The sequence below is a fragment of the Thunnus albacares genome, chromosome 3, assembly GCF_914725855.1.
Source record: "Thunnus albacares chromosome 3, fThuAlb1.1, whole genome shotgun sequence".
Lineage (NCBI taxonomy): Eukaryota > Metazoa > Chordata > Actinopteri > Scombriformes > Scombridae > Thunnus > Thunnus albacares.
This window is the reverse complement of record NC_058108.1, coordinates 9,049,103-9,068,023: the sequence shown is the minus strand read 5'-3', so window position 1 is coordinate 9,068,023 and position 18,921 is coordinate 9,049,103. Positions and strand designations below refer to the sequence as shown.

At 42.3% G+C, this 18,921-nt stretch overlaps 1 protein-coding gene across 1 annotated transcript in view; it reads right to left on the bottom strand.

The window, feature by feature from the left end:
- Nucleotides 1-18,921, bottom strand: part of xylt1 (xylosyltransferase I) — a 79,551-nt gene that overhangs the window by 34,445 nt on the left and 26,185 nt on the right. Inside the window, exon 2 of the mRNA XM_044346366.1 lies at nt 1,700-2,291. Coding sequence (XP_044202301.1) covers nt 1,700-2,291 — 592 coding nt within the window. The remainder of the gene's footprint in view (nt 1-1,699; nt 2,292-18,921) is intronic.

Here is an 18,921-nt window from a genome sequence, read left to right as displayed (position 1 = left end):
GAGCTAACACAATTGCTAATCTAGCCAAGGCCTCAAGGACAGAATACCGATCAAATCAAATTGGACAACTTTCAGCTAACAAGGTTAGGACTTGAATTAGGATGGGGAGCAGAGGAGGGAAGAGAGAGAGAGTGATAGAGAGAGAGAGAGGGAGCGAGACAGAGAGAGAGAACACATTGGCAGGCAGCAGGCAGGCAGACGGAGAGTAAGAAAGAAAAGTGATTTAATTTAGCTGTCGTGTTGTTACAGCCCAGCCACCAGGGGAAAGCCCTTTTCAATTTCTTTGTCTCTTTTGATCAAACTGTCAGTTTGAGTGGGATGTTGAGTTGCTGTTGAGATGACAGGAGCTTAGGCACAGACAAACGATACTGCTTCTCTTGGGAAGGGGAATGTACAAAAGTTGCTAAGTCACTGTGCCTCCTTGAGTTCTAATAACATGAGCGAGGGCCGGGAAGGTATCTGACTAGAACAGGCAGGATGTATAATAGCTTTCTCCTCCTCCCCTGCTGTCCATGCTGCATTCAGTCCACTCCCATGTGTTTTAAATGCATGTGTGTGTGTGTGTGTATATGCGCTGTTCACTTAAACACGGTTGCTGATGCGTGCTGCTCACCGATGGCGGCAGCCACAACAGATTTTGTTTACAAAATCCACAACCAGACTGCAGATGCCCATAAATTCTTAGAAGAGAGAAAAGTGCACACGTGTGTGTTTGTTTGCGTCTGTTTGAGGAGGAAAAGGAGAACCGGTGTTCTGTGGCCAGTTTGACAAAACAAATGAAAATTGGAAACCAATTGGAGAGAATACAAGCAGCATCCCCATTTTCTCCAACAATTTACTTCACCAATTACACATCAGCAAAAAAAGGCATTTCTTGGCTTTGACAATAACTGAAATTACAAGAACAGGAAATATTTTACCATCTGCTAAAGCCTGACTGGTCAGACTTGGTCTGACTGGCCTTTGTACTTAACTTTGCGGATATTACTTTTCTTTTCCTGTAAAAAAAAAAAGAAAAAAAAAGCTTGAACAGCGGAGAGCAGAAGGAAATAATGTGGAGAAAATAAATGTCACTAAACTAAAGTAAGGACACTGACAACCTGTCAGCATTATTTATAGGTTTGTTTTGTACTAATAGAAGAGTAATCTCAAGCAAAAATCATGATTATAAACCACATGATTTTGAAGTTATTTGTGAAGATGAACAAATGTTTAAAGAACACTGCACTCTTCACCAGTGCTTTCACATACAGTACCATACTGCATACTGTACCACATGGGCATACATACAGCGTTTGGTAAGGGAGGACTAAGGACTCAGTGTGACACAACCTCTATCCCAGGGTTCCTTCATCCACTGAGCAAAGACCGAACAGTCCAAATCTGCTTTTCTACCATACATAAGTGTGATAAAACTAAAAAACTAAAGTAAACTGAAAAAACTAAAAACAGCGAGATACGAAAGCATCTATGTGGCATCAAGCATCGTATAAAAACATGCCTTCACATTAACAATAACACAACCATTTGGAGCCTACTCAACAATCTTAATTCATGCTGGGAAGCTTGATAGATATCGACCCATTCAGTGAGACCGTGTTTGCGTAGAATACAAAGTGACTGCACTGACTCCACAGATAACAATTTGTATTAACCAAAATCAAATAATCAATCAAATTAATTATGGTCACGGACTCACCCTCAAGGGGGCAGTAGCGAGTGACCTTCTCAGGCATTAATTGGCCCTCCTTGTGCCTGCAGTACACCTCTGCGATCTGTTGCCGGCACTCCTTGCTCTTGGCTCTGGACAGAGCAGAAATGGCTTCCTTCCCACTGATCTCGCACTTAGGTGGCTGGTCGTAGGTCACCTCCAGCGGCGCTGCAGTGGCCTGCTTCCGGTGGGGGTGCTGATGTCTGTGCTGTGACTGGGCCTGCTGGACCTGCTGTGAGGCACGATAGTGCTGCTGCGGCCCTCCTGCGACGCCCTGACCACCTACGTAGGAGGCGTTGTTGCTGACCGCCAGCGGCTGGTGCCCTACAGGCAGCACTTCGTTCGAGCTGCGGCCCAGACTCGGGGAGCTGTCCCGCCATGTTTGCTGCTGGGCGTGGGCCTTCTCCTGCAGGTGCTCCCGCTGCTGCTTGCTGCTGGTGGCCCCTACAGACTGCCGGTGTGGCTGCGAGCGTGCACCAAAGTTACTATTGTCTATGTTCTCAAAGTCTTTTGGTACGGAGTTCTCGTTGTTGCTGTCCACTCTGTTTTTCTCCTTCGGACGATGGGAGTAATAACCATCCTGCAGGATAGAGTAGAAATAGAAAGACAAGGGAAGTGTTGGGTGAATGGGGGGGATGAGGAAAGAGGAGGAGGAGGGGCACAAACAAGAAAAACAAGATCAGAATTGAGTGAGCGCGGTGCATATCAAATGTCGGATTAACAATCAATGTGGCATGTATGAGTGGGCAGCGCTGCATTGAACCATGAGGCATGAAATGAAGTAGCAAGGTATTGAGTGTGAGGACTACAAGGTGCAACCTAACTGTAGGTGATGCAGGGCTGAAGACTCTGCCGCTCCGTGCCATCATCAGATTAGCCCCGGTTTCAATTAAATTCTCCCTCAAATGGGCCCAGCTCTCCGTAAACAGATTACCAAAAGGGGATAAAGGGCCAGAATATGACTGTGAGTCTGTGTGGGTGTTTGTGTTTATGCGTGTGTGTGCATGCATGTGCACAATTCCTTTTTCACTGGAGCCACACGAGAATGTGAAGAAATTGTAGTAGTGTGGCGTGTGACTGGAGAGGCTGCACTTGACAGGCCTGTGTGTCTGCGTATGTGAGATAATGCGTGCGTGTGTGTGTTAGAATGTACAATTTCCCTATCTTTCCGGCAGAATAGGCCGAAAGCGAAGGAGGGGCACAGGGGAGCGTAGAAAGAGGAAAAAGGGTAATGAGTGAAAGTGGGGAGCACGAGGCGAAGGAGCGCTGACACAAGGCATGAGTTCTGCTCCCAGAAAGCGCCGGCTTGTTCCAGAGAGATGTGCCGCGATGCATCACACGGAAAACTAAGAAAGCTGCCTGGCTACCACACCGCTGTTGCACACCTTGCTAGACGCTACACAAGAGAGAGACAGAAGGGAATCGGTGGTGGGTGGGAGGGGTTCAGTATGACAAACACCAGTGAAGGAAAGATAGAGCTCATAACAACAGGGATCCCTGATGTATTTCTCCATTTACAAGACACAGGAAAAAAAAAAGGACAGAAAAGGGGCGGGGTGGGAGAGGACTAAGTGCAATATAAGGTGTTGTGAGACAGAATGGAAGCAGGAGAGGTGAGAGATGCAAGGGAAGATGCTATTGTGAGCCAGCCGCTCAGCATGGAAATGTCTTTCCACCCCTAAAGCCAGACCTGTTATCAGCCCATCAACCTTCTCTCTCTGCAAACACCTTGTACTGGCACAATTACAAAGGTGGCTGGATGACACACTTTCACACTCAGCGAGACAGGAGCGGGGTGATATTATGGAAGTGAGACAACAAGAAACAAAAAAACTGGATGAAAAACAGAGGGAGAACAATATTCTCATTGTCAGCTCCTTTTTAAACTGCTTCCTTGGCAGGGTCTGATTCTCACAACAATGGATACCTTTAAGCTTTCTGCCTCTCCTCTCCTCCTCTCCTCACCCATCCTCTCCTTTCTTTCCTTCTTCACTCATTTCTCTTTCCCCTCCATTTTCTTCCCTTCACACATCCCTCTGCTCAGCTGCTTTCACCTCTCCTCCCTTCTGCTCCACATCTCACTCCCGTTCTCCCATCACCTGTTCCCCATTTCACGTCTCTCTCGCACCTCCTTTTCTCTCTGCCCTCTTTTTCTTAGCTTCACCTCCCCTCCGACCTGTCGTAACCTCTCCCTTCCCCTCACTTCCTTGTCCGTCTCTACGTTCCTCATCCTGCCATCCTGCCAGTTTAAACAGACCATGTTGTCTGAATGGCATAACCTGCTAATCCTGCGTGTAACAGCTGCTTAGGCCAGTGATCACCTAAAAAGAAATCCCCTACTTGCGGAGTTTCAAAGGGAATGCTTTAGGAGGCTAATCCATGCAGTGCTAGTCACTGGATGTTTGCAGAGGTAAAATGAGTCTGTGTGCATTCACGATTAAGTGTGTACAGTGTATGCTTCCTGTAGATTTTTTTTCACAAAAGTGTGCACTTGTGTATGTGTGTGTGTGTGTGTGTGTGTGTGTTTTTAAGGGAGGGAGAAAGCAAATAAAGTGGAGACAGCATGTGTTTGCCCTGGAGAAACGGATACTCCCGCTTTGAGTCCCACTGCGAGAGACATGAGGAGATGGGGGACATGGTTAAATTGGAAAAAAGCCCAAGTGAGCAAACGATAAAAACAACAGTCCCTCAACTCATCTTGATGGAACAAATCGACTTTGCTTACAGCAGGTAGATACCGGATGTTAGCTGAAAAAAAGCTAACATATCACTGAATTCATGCTATCCTATAAATACAAAATCTTAAAAGTATTCTAAGCTCTGCTTTACTTAAATAGCCCCATTTCCACAGCAATTGAGGCTCAGCAGAGGCATGTCTGTCTGTACTGCGTATAGCAGAGAACAGATTGCTGCAGGGCTGCAACGAATGACTATTTCCATTATCGATTCATCTGTTTAGTCTATAAAAGATCAGAAAACTGTAAAAAAAAAAGAAAAAAAAATGTTGATCACAAGCCTGATCCAATACTTATAATTATATAGCAGCAGATTTCTTTCTAAATTTAGCACACTTTATTTTTTCATGAGCTACTTGATCCAAATAATAAACTATAACATTGATCTTATTATTGATATAGTATGTTTTGACATTTAACTGGGAGCTACATGGTTTTACTAGAGAAGAGCTTTCACTCTATTGGAGTTGTTGGAACCACAAAATCCAGTTCACTCACTCAGGTAGTCAATTCACAATAGTACAGCAGTGTTACAGAGTGGACTTTTTCCCCTCGTAAATGTTTTGTGCACTGTTACTCATTGCCAAAAAGAAAAAGGGAGGAAATACGACAGATTTGATACGCGATTATTTAGCAGTTAACCAGTAGAATTTAGTATTTTGTCAATCTGTGTCCAGAATTTAAAGTCACTCGCACCTATTCACGCAAATAATGTTCCACATTTCTGCTGTTACTGCAGATATATAAAGGAGAGCAAAGCCACAACACTATAGCAGGCTGAGGTGGATAAAACACAGCACAGTAAAGACAGGATTAGTATTTAATTCTGCCTATTTTACTTAGATATGTCCAACCAGATAGAAGACTGACAGAAGCAGCCAATCCTCACACAAGGAGCTGCAACCAGCAAATACATGACAATTTTACTTCATAAATGACAATTTTACGACTTCTAAGTTGTCCTGGTTTTAATTTTATGTTGATCGACTGACAGATTAAGCAACTAATTGTTTCATCATGAGATTACTGTGACACTGCTTCTTTGAAAGCAACCTAGCCAGCTAGCTGTAATTATTTTGTTTGGGGGAGGAAAAAAGCAAAAAGCATCACAAAGATGTTGACTCGTTGCAAATTAATTGACATGGATAAGAGTCAGACGAGGTTAGCCTCATGTGGCCCTGAAGTGGAAATGAGTAGTGAGCACTGAGGAGATTCCTCTGGATAAACAATCTTCACACTGTGCTCCCTTCTCTCTCCTTCTCTCCCTCCTCCTGTGAGCAAAGGACTTCAGTGGCTGTGTTGCTCTTTAATCTCAGTGACTGGGCTCTAAGCAGGAAGCGGTGGGGCACAGAATTAATAGTGGTGGCGGCCATTGGAGATAGGGCTGCGTTGGACTGCAGATGGGGCTGGGAGCTAGGGGCAGCTATCGATTGTTACCGGGGATATGTTTTCTACTCCCTGGGAGTGTCGAGGAGGCCAAGCCAGGATTGCCTGGCATGTGGTGTGCCTGCTTGCATGCACACACACACACACACACACACATAAACTGCCCTCCCTGAGCTCTGCTGAGGAGTGAGGAAAAAGCAGAGGGGGTAAACGTTAATATCATCCATCACTGGTAGGTACACTTAGAGAGCGGCCTGTGGGGCTGGGAGTTTCAGCACCCCCTCCGGGAATGGTTTAGTCCATTTCTCAATACAGAGCTGGCCCTTTCCACTTTCCCTCATTTCCTCTGCCACAGGGGGAAATATTTCACCTGTCCCTTTTCTCTCTCTCTCCCTTTCTCTCCATTTCCCCCCAATCTCCTGTGCGGCAAAGAGAAAAGCACATATCTCTCTCTCAGCACCTGTCCGGCTTCGACCCCCCCCCCCCCCCCCTTCCCGGCCCACGTATCATCCCTCTCGCTCTAGGAAGGAAAGCAGTTCATCTGCTCCGCCCCCTCCCCACCTCCCTAATGCCATCATTTACTGTTGCAGTCCCATGGTAGATGTGAGGGAGAGCAAGGTAGCAGCACATATCAGTTTCACCCCACCCTCCCAGCCCGCTTCCTTTAAAAGACATCATTCCTATGGGGCTGAACTGAGATAAGCTACTGCGTGTGCCAGCAGTATGTGCTCTGTCAACACAAGCCGGTGTATGTAAAGCTATGCAGACATTATCGCCGCGTACATAAACATATAGTGAAGTTTACTAAGAAATACACTGCACCATCTACAGCCTATTAGTGAGTAGGTGGGTGTTGAGTCACCTCAGCAGCATACAGGCCAGCTTCTGCTCCGACCTGCCTGCCATGTGGCTAACAAGCTCAGATTAATTACCTGGACTGAATCCCTGTGATTCTCCGAGCAAGATGTGGCGTCTGGCATGACACAGGAGAATGATACACTGACAGACTTAGTTCACAGCTGCTCCAGCACCTCAGGACACCTCGTGGAGAAATGGGCCCGGGTGGAGAGGGAGATGACCTAAATGCTTAGTGACTTCGTAGAAGTCTTACTTATCGTAGCTTATCGTCTGTAGAGTTGGGGGTGAGGGCAGCTGCTCTTTTCTGCTTTCTTAAGATTCACAGTTTAGGTGTCAAAGTCTTATCGAGAAAGTATGGTAAAGTGGGCTGAGGTAACTGTAGTTGCAATCATGCTGGAAAGAACGTAAAGAAGTACAAAGATGAGTCACGGAGAGACATTTTATGATGCTTCAGTCAAATGTATTTCATAGGAGATACTGTGGGTGGGTGCAGTATCTAGTATTTTGTTGTATCCTGGCTTCTAGTTATGAATATTCCACATGTTTCTGCTACCTTTCCTTTTCTTTTGCTCCCTTTGGTCAATCCCTTCAATCCCTCTCTCTCTCTTCTAGAAGCTAAAACTGGAGGAATGCTGGTCACATGTAATGTAAGTGTGTGTGTGTGTGTGTGTGTGTGTGTGTTTGTGTGTGTGTGTGTGTGTGCGTAAATGTACGATTAGCGGCAGCTCTGAATGAACAGTCTGGGTTTGGTATGCACAGAAGCCTCTTGTTGTGTGCCCTGCGACAAGCCCCGGAGCGAAAGTAGAGAAAGGGGAGTGTGTCTGTGTGTGTCTGTGTGTGTCTGTGTGCAACTGTGTTACAAATACCTATAAGAGACAGAAAGTGAGAACCTCTGAAAAACTACTGAACAGCTTTCAGTTTGGGAAATTAAATTTGGAGAAAGGATGCACTATGTGAAAAGAAAGCGAAAATATGAAGTTTTTAAAAACCTCGCTTCGCCTCCGGGAATCCTATTAAACAGACAAATGATTGCAATCTGTTACTTCTGGTTGAAACAGCTAAGAAAAGATCAAAGTCTTCCAGAGACAGTGAGCCAGGGGTTGAGAGCTGTGGGCATTCACTTCGAACAGAGGGCAGAGGTGAATTCGCAAACTGCTGTAGAATTTACTCTTCTTTCTCCTGGATATTCTTGCATTATAATTATATTGCTTCACTGCCTATATTTACATGCATAGCTTTCTACTGGGCAAGAAGACAAAAAAACGCAGACCGTAGCTAGAGACACAAGGAAGAGAGGAGTTCCTCAATTAAAAAATACTTTTAAACACATCCAGGCTCTACATAAAAACTAAAGAGAAAATAACTGTGGGGGATTCTCTGAGGAGTTAAATGGACTGCATTTATATAGCGCTTTTCTAGTCTACCGACCATTCAGAGCACATTCACCTATTCACGCACATTCACACACTGATGGCAGAAGCAGAACCTTCTTATCAGGAGTGATATAGCATTTTTTTATCCAAAGCGCTTACAATGTTTCTAATGCTCACCCCCATTCACACACACACACAGCCATCAGGAGCAGTTTGGGGTTCAGTATCTTGCCCAAAGACACTTCATCATGCGGACTAGAAGAGCCGGGGATTGAACCACCAACCTTCTTCTTGACGGACAACCCGCCCTTCCTCCTGAGCCACAGCCGCCTCTAAGAGTTCTCGCAAAGCCACAGTGGAATTAAATAAATACTTTTGCTGCCCTCACAATGTGCTTGCATTCCACTGCAATACTTTTGTGATCTCTCACAATAGTTCTTCCCAGAGCACTGCTTGTGTGTACATACAGTACTGTAATGCTCAGCCCCCTCAAAGCATCGATGTTCTTTGATGGCCCGTTGATATATGAAGCCCACACCGGTGCAGTCTTGCTGAAATTTCAGAAGGATATTACAGATATGATATTAAAGGCTCTGCACACTCGTGCTAAGCCCACATGGCTGATTTTAATCATTTTGGCTGATTAGACCTCTTCTCAGGACTGTATGGGTGTGTACAGATTATGCTTGATTGATATTTCCCTCAATTTCTTGTTAGCATTGTTGCAACTGTTTGGGCAGGACTAATAATCTTTATTTAGAGAGAACATTTGAAAGTTAAATTTTGAAAGTTAAATGCCAGGGTTCTTCAAAAGGGAAACTTTTAGTAACAGAAGACATTACCAGGATCATAATAAAATAGTTAAAAACAATCCCGGTTATTAATTAATTCAAGTAAAAAAAAAAAAAAACTCAATTGATCACTTGATAAAAGTATCTTTTAAGAATAGATTTAAAAAATGATACTTACTCAGCCAGCCTTCATTCCTTATCATTAAATGTCATATTTACAGGCCAATGTCAAAGTGCCTATTTCACACTTGAACATGTTAACACGTAGCTAACTTTAAACCCAGATTAAACATAACCCTGGATTATCTATGTATGTTTAATAGTCTGTTGATGGTAAACACCAGTAAACATAAGTGAAGCTGTCCAGCTTGCTATGTTGCTAACAGGACATTTTGACATGTGACAGGAAGAAAAACACAGATGTAGATAATAAATTTAATGATGGCTGAGTTCCATTTAGCTGTTTGAGTTTCAGAGTCCTGGTATTGCACATGCTGTCTCACTGTCACTGTCATGGCTTACTGAGACACTTAAATATAACAGAGCTGTAATTAATGTCATTATTAACACCTGTGCTTTTCATACTATAACAAGTCTGCTGTGAAAAAGGTCTGTTACAATTCATGTTCATCAGCTAATTTTCCTTCTATTCCATGTCTACATTAATTAGACTGAAATATACATCTTGTTTGATTGAAAGCCATTAACTGAATGTGCATTTCATGGTGTGAAGTTTGTACATTTTAAAATGAGGCAGAAGTCTGACTTCATTTTTGGCTAAAACTAATGTTAGTGATACACTTAACTCTGTTCTCACACATCAGCACTTTGGATTGTGAGCAATGTAAATGCTCTGTCGTTAGGAAGGTGATAGCATCTGTCAGCATGTTAAACATGATGATTTGCTGTAGCTGTTGCTGAATTGTATCTTAGGTTTTCTGTGAGGAAACCAAAATCTATTACCAGAGAATGCAAAAGTGTTGTGAGGGAACTGAAAACTATTGCAAGAGGATGTGAAAGTATCACTAAAACACAATAAAAGTTTGGTTTAGGGATAATGAAATAAGGTTTTTGGGAAATTCCTTTCCTCTCCACGCAGTTTGAGGAATGTTACAGCTGTTCATGGCATCCAGTGTGCTAATGCTAATACTTCATGTACTACGATCATACATTAGTATTCTCTGCTGAGTCTTGACCATTAAATTCATTACTCCTGGTTGTTTTGAGGATAGTAAATCTTGGAATTTAAGCTAATTCATCTATTGCAATTATTATAAGCCACTTTGGATAAGAGCATCAGATAAATGCTTGAAATGTAAATGTTTCACTTATTGGTCATAATTTAATAGATTCTGCTCACTTGTGGAAATTAAATGATATAAATGCAAGAGTGGAAAAATAAGAAAATACTATAAATGTGTTGATATCAAAATGATTCTCTTCTGGAACTTTCCCCTAAATTGGATTATGGAGAAATAGATTTAAGAGATGACCTCAAATAACCTCAAAGATTTATTCCGAGTGTGTACCAACAACAAGGAAACTCACACTGAGAACAATATTAGAGCTAAAACCCCTAAAGCATGTGGCAAAAGTGAAGCCGGCCTGCCTGAGTCTCACGAGGTTTGGTTTGCCTTCTCCCCTTAAAAATCTTTACTTAGCATCCCAGCAGCTTACATAGATGGATTACTTACCACACACACACACGCACACACACACACCTGCGTCTACAGACTCACTTGCCCTCTGTTTGTAATACACAAAAGCATACTGTGCACACACAAAAGTCTGCACGCATGCACACACAGTCACTTGTGAGACTTTAGGTTTAGTGAAAGTCACATTTATCCTGGGGCCTGTGTGTGTTTGTGTGTGTCTGTGTAAAAATGTATGTGTGTGATTGTGGAGTAATATACACTCACCAGCCAATTCATTAGGTACACTTGTGCAATCTAATGCAATCCAATACAACAGCTCTGCCATATATTCCCCACTTACCAAGCTTATACATTTTCAGTTTTTGTTGACAGCGTCAGTAAGGTGATAATTCTACTTTATGTTTATTACTGAGGCGATAGTGGGTGGTGGTGTACTAGAGTGCATTATATTGAATGGTGTTCCTACTATTTTGTCCACTCCATCAAAATACATAAGGGGGGAAAATATTGGGAGCACTTTAAAAGTGCAAAATGGTGTTTGAAATCTGAATTTACTGCTCACTATTGAGTGTCTATTATATTGGGAGTAGAGAATGAGTGAATGGGGGAGTGATTTCCAACACAACTGTAGAGTTGCCTTAGAGTGGAAACATTCCTGCTTCAGTGATCAATCGCTAACATTCACTCTATGGAATTTAATTAAAAAATCCTCTCACACTGGGAGCCATGAATAAATAATTAAATGTAAAATCTATAGGTCAATATTTTTGATCTAAGTTGTGTAAAAGGTGGGCTAACAATGCTTCCTAAGTAATGAGTGCTACACACTTGTGATAATTTGCAATGACAGGACTAGCTGGGGTAGCAGTTTTAAATTAGTGACATTAGTGACAGATGACATCTTTCTGACCTAGCGCTTGGGATTTTACATCTTCTGATTAGCAGCTAGTCATGCTAACATTTGCTAATTATACTCCAACTCCACCTGCAGTACACTCTATTTTAGTACTATTTCACAGTGAAATCTAGGCTATATGTAATCATTGAAAAAACATTAAAGATTTAAGAGGGGCTGCGGTGGAGACAGTGAACCAGGTGAAGTTAAAGATAATGTTTTATTTGAGTTGATGACAGCTACGCCTGTTACTTTAAGTGCGATAAAACCTTTGCGAGTGAAAAGCCAAAAAGTACTTTATCAAACTACCTGTTCAACAAGCATAAACATGTAGAAAAGCGGTGTTTTCAACTGTGTCAACTTTGTCCACAGTCTCCCATCCACCGTTGGGATGTTTTACACAACCACAGCGCGCTGGTTAGGCTAATAGTGAATTCTAATGAACAAGCTAAAACGAAAGCTGTCCGTATGTAGCTGCTGTAAATGTTTAGCTTAGTTTGCCACGTATACGTATATTGTCAAATTCTTGACTAGTTTTAATATCAACATTAGGACTGAATCTTTTGTAACACTGCTTGTAGCCAGGGCTATACATGATTCAGATTTCTGAATAAAACTATTTCAACCGAGAAACCTCACTGGTTATGATCTGAGGTTTGCAACTCTGTACAGTTCCCACAACACAATGCTTTCTCACTAACCTCACTACCACTGTAGTCATTGTCCTTTTTTAGGATACGGTGATATATGCCTTCTCACTCTTTCAAAACCATCCTCTTTCATTCTTTTTTATTCTTAAAACCACTTTCTGTCCTCTTTCCTCCTCACTGGGTGGACCCTGTGTGTTTCCAGCTGACAACAGAAATCTAAATCATACGCCTTACATACAGTATATTAGGTCTATATCTCCCAAGGGCATGAAAGCCCTTCAACAAGCAATGAGAAGATACTGGCAATTGTCCTACTGTGTCCCTTTACCCCCTCCTCTCTTATAGCGGCCTCTTATTTTCCACCGTGAATAAAACCCAGAACTTCACATCTCCAGCTTTGAATGGGGCCCATCAGGCGATTTCTGAGCCATATCTCACAAGGGCATGAAAAAGCCTTACCCCCCCTGCTCTCTATCTTCGCACACCTCCCTGTTCAGCCATGAAATGACACCCCTATTTAATCAATTGTGAATCATGAAATTTTGCACAAGAGACCCCTTTTCTTTGCAGTTGACAGTGATTGAACTGCACAGCCATGCAATTCCATTCACCACGGCGATGAGAAGAAAAGAGAGCGGGGGAGGGGCTGCGTCTCTGTGCAGTGTGTGAGATGAAGGCGATTTCCCTGTGACATCATGGGCCCCTGCTAAATGGCACCAATACAGAGGGTCTCTTCTGTGCATTGATGCCACGTGGTTGGATTGCACAGTAGGATCCTACAGCTGATCTATAGGGGAGGGTAGGGTGTGTGTGCGTGCATATGCATGCGTGCATTTGTGTATGTGCCAAAGGCGACGAGCTGTTCACACAAACTTTTCACAGAGGCCCCCAAAAGACCATGGGTTAAAAATAACAGAGAAACAGGAGAAAGGGGGTCTACAAGAGAGAGATAACAAGTGGAGGAAGGTGGAGGGAAGGAGTAAAATAAAGAGAGAAAAAGTAGTAACGTACAGAAGAAGAATAGAGGAGGACATGATAGAAATGGCAGGGTGGACTGATGGGAAAGGCCCCAATCCCCTGTCTTTCCTCTGCATGAATAGGCTTGTGGGAATGTATGTGAATGTATGATGTAAGATCTGTAGTGAGTGTGTCAGGGAACATAGCTGAGATTCCTGTCATCCGTGTGACATAGCCGTGCCACGGCAGGACCTCAGTGTGACCCCGACGCAGAGGTCAGAGTGGGTCAGCTCCTCTGTCTGCAATGGCAACACATTGATGAAAATGACAGGCTCTGTGTTTATGCAAGATCCTTTCAGTCACTTCATCACTAGGAAAAAATAAATGTGTTTGTGTGTGTGTGTGTGTTAAGTCACTCATGCGCCTGTGTGTGAGTGAAGCATACTAATGCTGTGCAAATATAACACAGCAGTAAGAGCTTTGGTTTCACTTCCACAATGCAGCCACAAATTCTGTCAGCAGGACAAGCCTCCAGAAACTCATTATTGTGTAACATGCATACATAATATGGAGAAGTGAAAAAAATATTCCCTGATGACCATACTGACCAAAAACAAAACTAGTTATTAAGGTGCCAAGATCACAAAACAAATTGGGACAAAAGAGCACCCACAGAGCAACATGTAGAAAATATTTTAAAATTTTTTTAACGTGCATTGGGATCCACATCTTATTCAAAAATACACATAATAATAGTCACAGGGAATAACAACAAAATTCACTTTTCAAGTGTGTGCAGGGCACGCTTCTATTTTAATCAATACAGCTGTCTACACAGGCCGCATAATGGCTTGTGCTATACGTATGTAACTGCGACCGGAAGCCCACTTTTATACTCCAAGTCTATTTTCTTCTGTTTCAGACAGAAGACTGAAGCTGCTGCTCTTTTACTTGCAGCTTGTGCACCAAGGTTCATTGAAACCAGTCAAGAGATTTCTAATTTACTGGCTTTTGTCTGGAGACTGCCAACAATAATGGGAAGTTTGAACATCTACGGTTCTGAGCAAACTAAATTTGCTGATGAGGACTGTGCAATACGACCAAAAACTCTGAAAGAAGTAAATAAGTGGACCTTGAGCTTCAAATTCTGGATTTCAAATTCAATTCATCCCTGGGGCACTCTAAAATCTAAGTTTTTTATTGAAAGATAACACAAATAACATAAGACAGCTCAGATAACTACACGACGCAAAGACAATGATTCAAACAACATGCAGCTACGTTGTTGCCAGCAACATCCGTAGCAACCACTACAGCAATGATAGAAAGCCTGCAAGAATCTTCATAATAACTGACAAACTAAACATCATATACATTCACTGAATGAAGAATATGAAAATAAAATGCACATTTTTCGCTAGAAATGCTATCAAAACTAATTTGAATTCCAAAACAACTTTAAAATATCCACCGAGAATAAAAGGAATGGCAGCCTTTTTTTGTTTTTGCAGACAGAAACCTGACAGTCATGTGACGTGGACGCTGGCCAATAGAAAAGAATTGGCCAAAAAAACAAAAAACAATTTTAGAGCTGTTATTATGAAACTAATACGTTTTGCACTGTGGACCAACGTAGCTATTACACATTTTGATGTGAGACTGGGTTGTCCAGGGGATTGCAATAATCTGTTTTGATGTATTTCCTATTACGTCTCTGCTTTCATGGGAATGTAAGTCACCAGTTAATTACATTATCAATTATGTTTTGGTGTCCAGGTATGTCTGGTGACTCAGATGTATATCATACATCTCAACTTGGGTTCAAATGAGGCTCACGCCTTGTCACACATCATCCTTCTCTCTCTCTCTCTCTCATCTGTATGCAGCGTCAAAAGGAATTCAGCTCGGGAACAGAACACCACCTGACTACATTACAACCAGGCAATAACAAGGAGCATTTTTCTGGGAACACAATTTCGCAAATGACATAAATTGTCAGTGACCTGTGTCACTCTGACAACAAAAAGAACACATGTGCCGTGCACGGAGGTTAGGACCCTATCTGCTCTGTTTATACTTGCAGAGGAAATGAATTTCTGTGCACTGACGGTGGAGTGAAAAATAAGATAAAAGGATTGGGAAGTAGTACGATGTTAATCACCTGAGGCTTATTTGTGTAAGTCTGAGCTTGTCCTATGCGCTGAAATGCACAGACAGCTCCAGATTACTTATGGCGTTTTCAAACCTATAGTACGTTTGTTCTGGTCTGAATGAATGAATGAGTTTAATGAGTTGGTGCTTGGTGCGTTTTCTCCTTGATTCGGTTTCTTTTCACACAGAGAAATATCCAGGTGACTCAAAATGTATCACTACAAACCACGTAAGAATGTTCACTCCACTTATTGGTCAGATGTGTCTGGGGCAGGAGCCAGAACATAAACACAGGAAGAGGGTCCTGAGGAAGGTCCACTGGCCAAATACAACGTACTATGTTGTGCTAGTTCAGGACCTCAATTCATTCTCTGACTAGTTGTTAGAAACTGTTGTTAGAACTGTTAAAAAGCAGAGGTGTAAAAATGCCCTTATACCCCCTTTCCACCAACTGGAACCTAGTACTGGTGCCAGTTCACAGTTGGTTAAACTAGTAAACCTTCTAAGAACCAGCTTGCTTTTCCACGGGCTAGAGAGCCAAGTCGTTATGTAACTGTACATGCCTCTAGTTTCCTAGCAACACTAAGGCCAACTTCAAGCGCTCCAACATAGTAGTTGGCGGAAATGTACCACATCGCTGGTTGCCACCCGCCATAAAATGGAAAAAAGAAGAACTTCAAGCACAACAACAATGGTGGACTACATCACAGCTTTTTCTCTTGTATCTACTGTATACTGCCTACTAAATTAACGATTAAGTATGCCATTACCAGCAGACGGATCACACTGAAGTATACTCAAGCAAGACATGACTGTATCACATGACTGAAGGCCGTCTTACCCGGTGTTACACTGTTTTTGGTGACCCATCAGATTCTGTGACGTGCAGTGTTGGAAGAAGTACTCAGTTCCTTTACATAAGTAGAAGTAGCTTATCATACCACAAAACTTAATAAGGTGACATATTAACAGCTTTTAGCCTGGCTGGAGAATGTATTTTGGTTAATCCCGACCTCAACCCCTGACGTAAGTGGTTCCTTTTTCTAGACCAGGAAAGTGTTGGTGCTGCTCTGGAACCAGTTTTCCTGGCTGAGAGCCGGTTCTTTAGCTGTTGAAACGTGAAAATTGGTTTAAGATTAGTTACTGATTCTGAACTGGGTTAGTACCCTACCCTGGTTAAAAAAGGGGTATCGAGCTACAGAAAGAGTTTGAACTAAGACTGCACCAACAAGACAGACATTTAGCTAAGATTAGATGAGATACTGAGCTAAGAAGGAGGAAAAGGAGGAAAAGACTATGTGAGTTTCTATGATGAGTGTCTCTGATGAAACAGAGCTCAGGATAGTTCAGTGAATCATCAAAATAGTTAACTTCTTGATGCATAAGTGTAAGTATACACCAGTGTTCCCAATGTAAGCATTGGGGGGCTGTGTCCAACCTTTTCTGTAACTGTAACAGCTGTGCAAAGGTTTACGAGCCAGGGGTTGAAATTCTCTCTCTAGCTCTCTTTTTTTGTTCCAAGACTGTCTAAAAATGTGCACCGTTATCCTCATATTTAATGATTGTTGAATCTCCTGTTTCCCTATGATGATTGGCATTTCACACTGCCTTTGAATGTGGCCTTTCAGAACAGCTATAAAGACTTTCCGATGAAGTTGAATGTCGTGTGACCTACTTCTTTTCTAGCATTACCCAGCCCTTGGTCTTAGTGCTGAGGAAACATGGGTAGTAATTTGGCTTGCTTTAGATGTCAACCATGAATATCTTCGATCAAATTTCTAGAGACATTATAAAGAACACAAACATGACAAACAATTACAAAATACCTGTATTTGTATTTTCTGTTTGAGCCAACCACAAGGCTTGTGGGCCTTTAATCCGGCCTCAAGGTAAGGGCATGCTTGAAGTGTTGAACACCTACAGTTCTGAGCAAACGCAATCTGCGCATTTGTAAGATCCAACCACGTCTATAAGCAAAAGTGTTTGTAGCTGCTCTGAATGCCCCCACTTGAAGGTGCAGCAAAAAGCCTGCAGTCATTAAGGGACGGGATGTGATAATCTTACAAATGGGGATAACTGCGCACAAAACTTGTTGCCTGCAGCTCTCCGAATTCTGATGCTGAAAAGGTGTGTTGGGAGTGGGTTTCAGACACTGTTTAACAATCTAACAAACACTTCTTTTGAAGCAACACTTCTCCAGAGTTAGTCAAGGATGTGAGGTGGAGGGACCACGTAAACAATTCTGGTCCTGATGTACTTGATAGCACTTTGGGGCCATGAGATCAAAGGTAAGGCTTCCTCAATGCTATAAAACAGTGAAATAGAGGTCTATTCTGTGTGCACACCTCCATTGACTGCATATTTCACCACAATAGTAACTCTCTTTTCTGTAGTGGGTCACACAGGCAGAGGTGAGGGTCACAGTAAACCAGGCATTTAGCTAAATGCCTGAATGGTGTATAGTGTTTGGCCATCATTTAAATAAGGGTAATACTGTGGTACCATTCTTATGCTAACATGGGATTCATATTGGCACAGGAACCAGGACAAGACACATACAGAGGTGTCATGTATGCATAAATGGATGATGCATTACAGTGTAACGGAGGACTCCTCTAAGGGTCCAATTATTTCCAGAGGGGATATTTTGAGTCTGGTCACAGTCTTATAATCACTTCTTGTCTTTCAGACAAAACGGTTCAGGCTGTGTTGCACGACTCAGAAGTAGCCTGTGGAGACAGTCGTTGGTTTGGTATCCGTAGAGAGAATTGGGGGTGAAAATCTGTCAGGAAGTAGCACAACTGTTTACTGAAGCAGGAATACTCTAAAAATGACTTTTTCAGAAGTGTGAATGTTCCAGTTGTTACATTTACATTTGCTTAATGCATTTTGCATGCTGAGAAGTTAAACATTTGTCTTGAATATGATTTTCCAAATTATTTTAGTCAATTCATTTGGAAGTCATATCATGTGGTCAGATTTGCATTTAAACACCAAATGCAAGCAACTAATGGCTTTTCTCCAAATAACTGTGATATTCTCAATACTGCCAGTCATGCTTGGCCACCACAAAACGAAAAAAAAAGGTAAACTCCTATACCAATCTACAATTTCAGAGGAATGTGGTTGATAACTTTCCAAAGTCTCAAAAATCTACAGAGTTATCTGTGTGATGCAATGACAGAGAGATAAAGATCAGAGAAAAAACAGGGAAGGCAGGGGGAGGAGGAGAAGTGAAGGTGAGGAGTTAAGCACCTTAGCTAGCAATAACGAGTGGAGAGACGGCTGATACAATCTTTTGGTCTGACACCCAGATCATTAAAACCTCTAAATGATTGAAGGGCCCACTGTCCAGCACAGTGGATCCTGAGGCAGAATGGAGATTTCAGACTTTAAGCAGTTTTTTTTAGTTTTAAGGACCTTGAATGGATCCAAAGAAAAATATAAAAATATGATAATATCTGTCCAGTGAAAATGCTACAAATTCACTTTGCTATAAAACAAAATGAATCATAAGGCCCTCTATGACAGAACTAGTTTCTCTGTTGAAACAATTACAATAACTGTATTCATCAAAGCAGCTATTGATTCATTCTAATCCTGTTTGCAACCAGACTGTAAGAGATTTCCCTGCTTGACCCCAGTATTAATTTTGGCACTGTTCACCTACAGTTCTCACAACGCTGCTACTGATCAAAGTTGTCCTTTCAAAGGAATAGACCTCAGAGGCTCATGTTACTTGCACATGATTTGGAC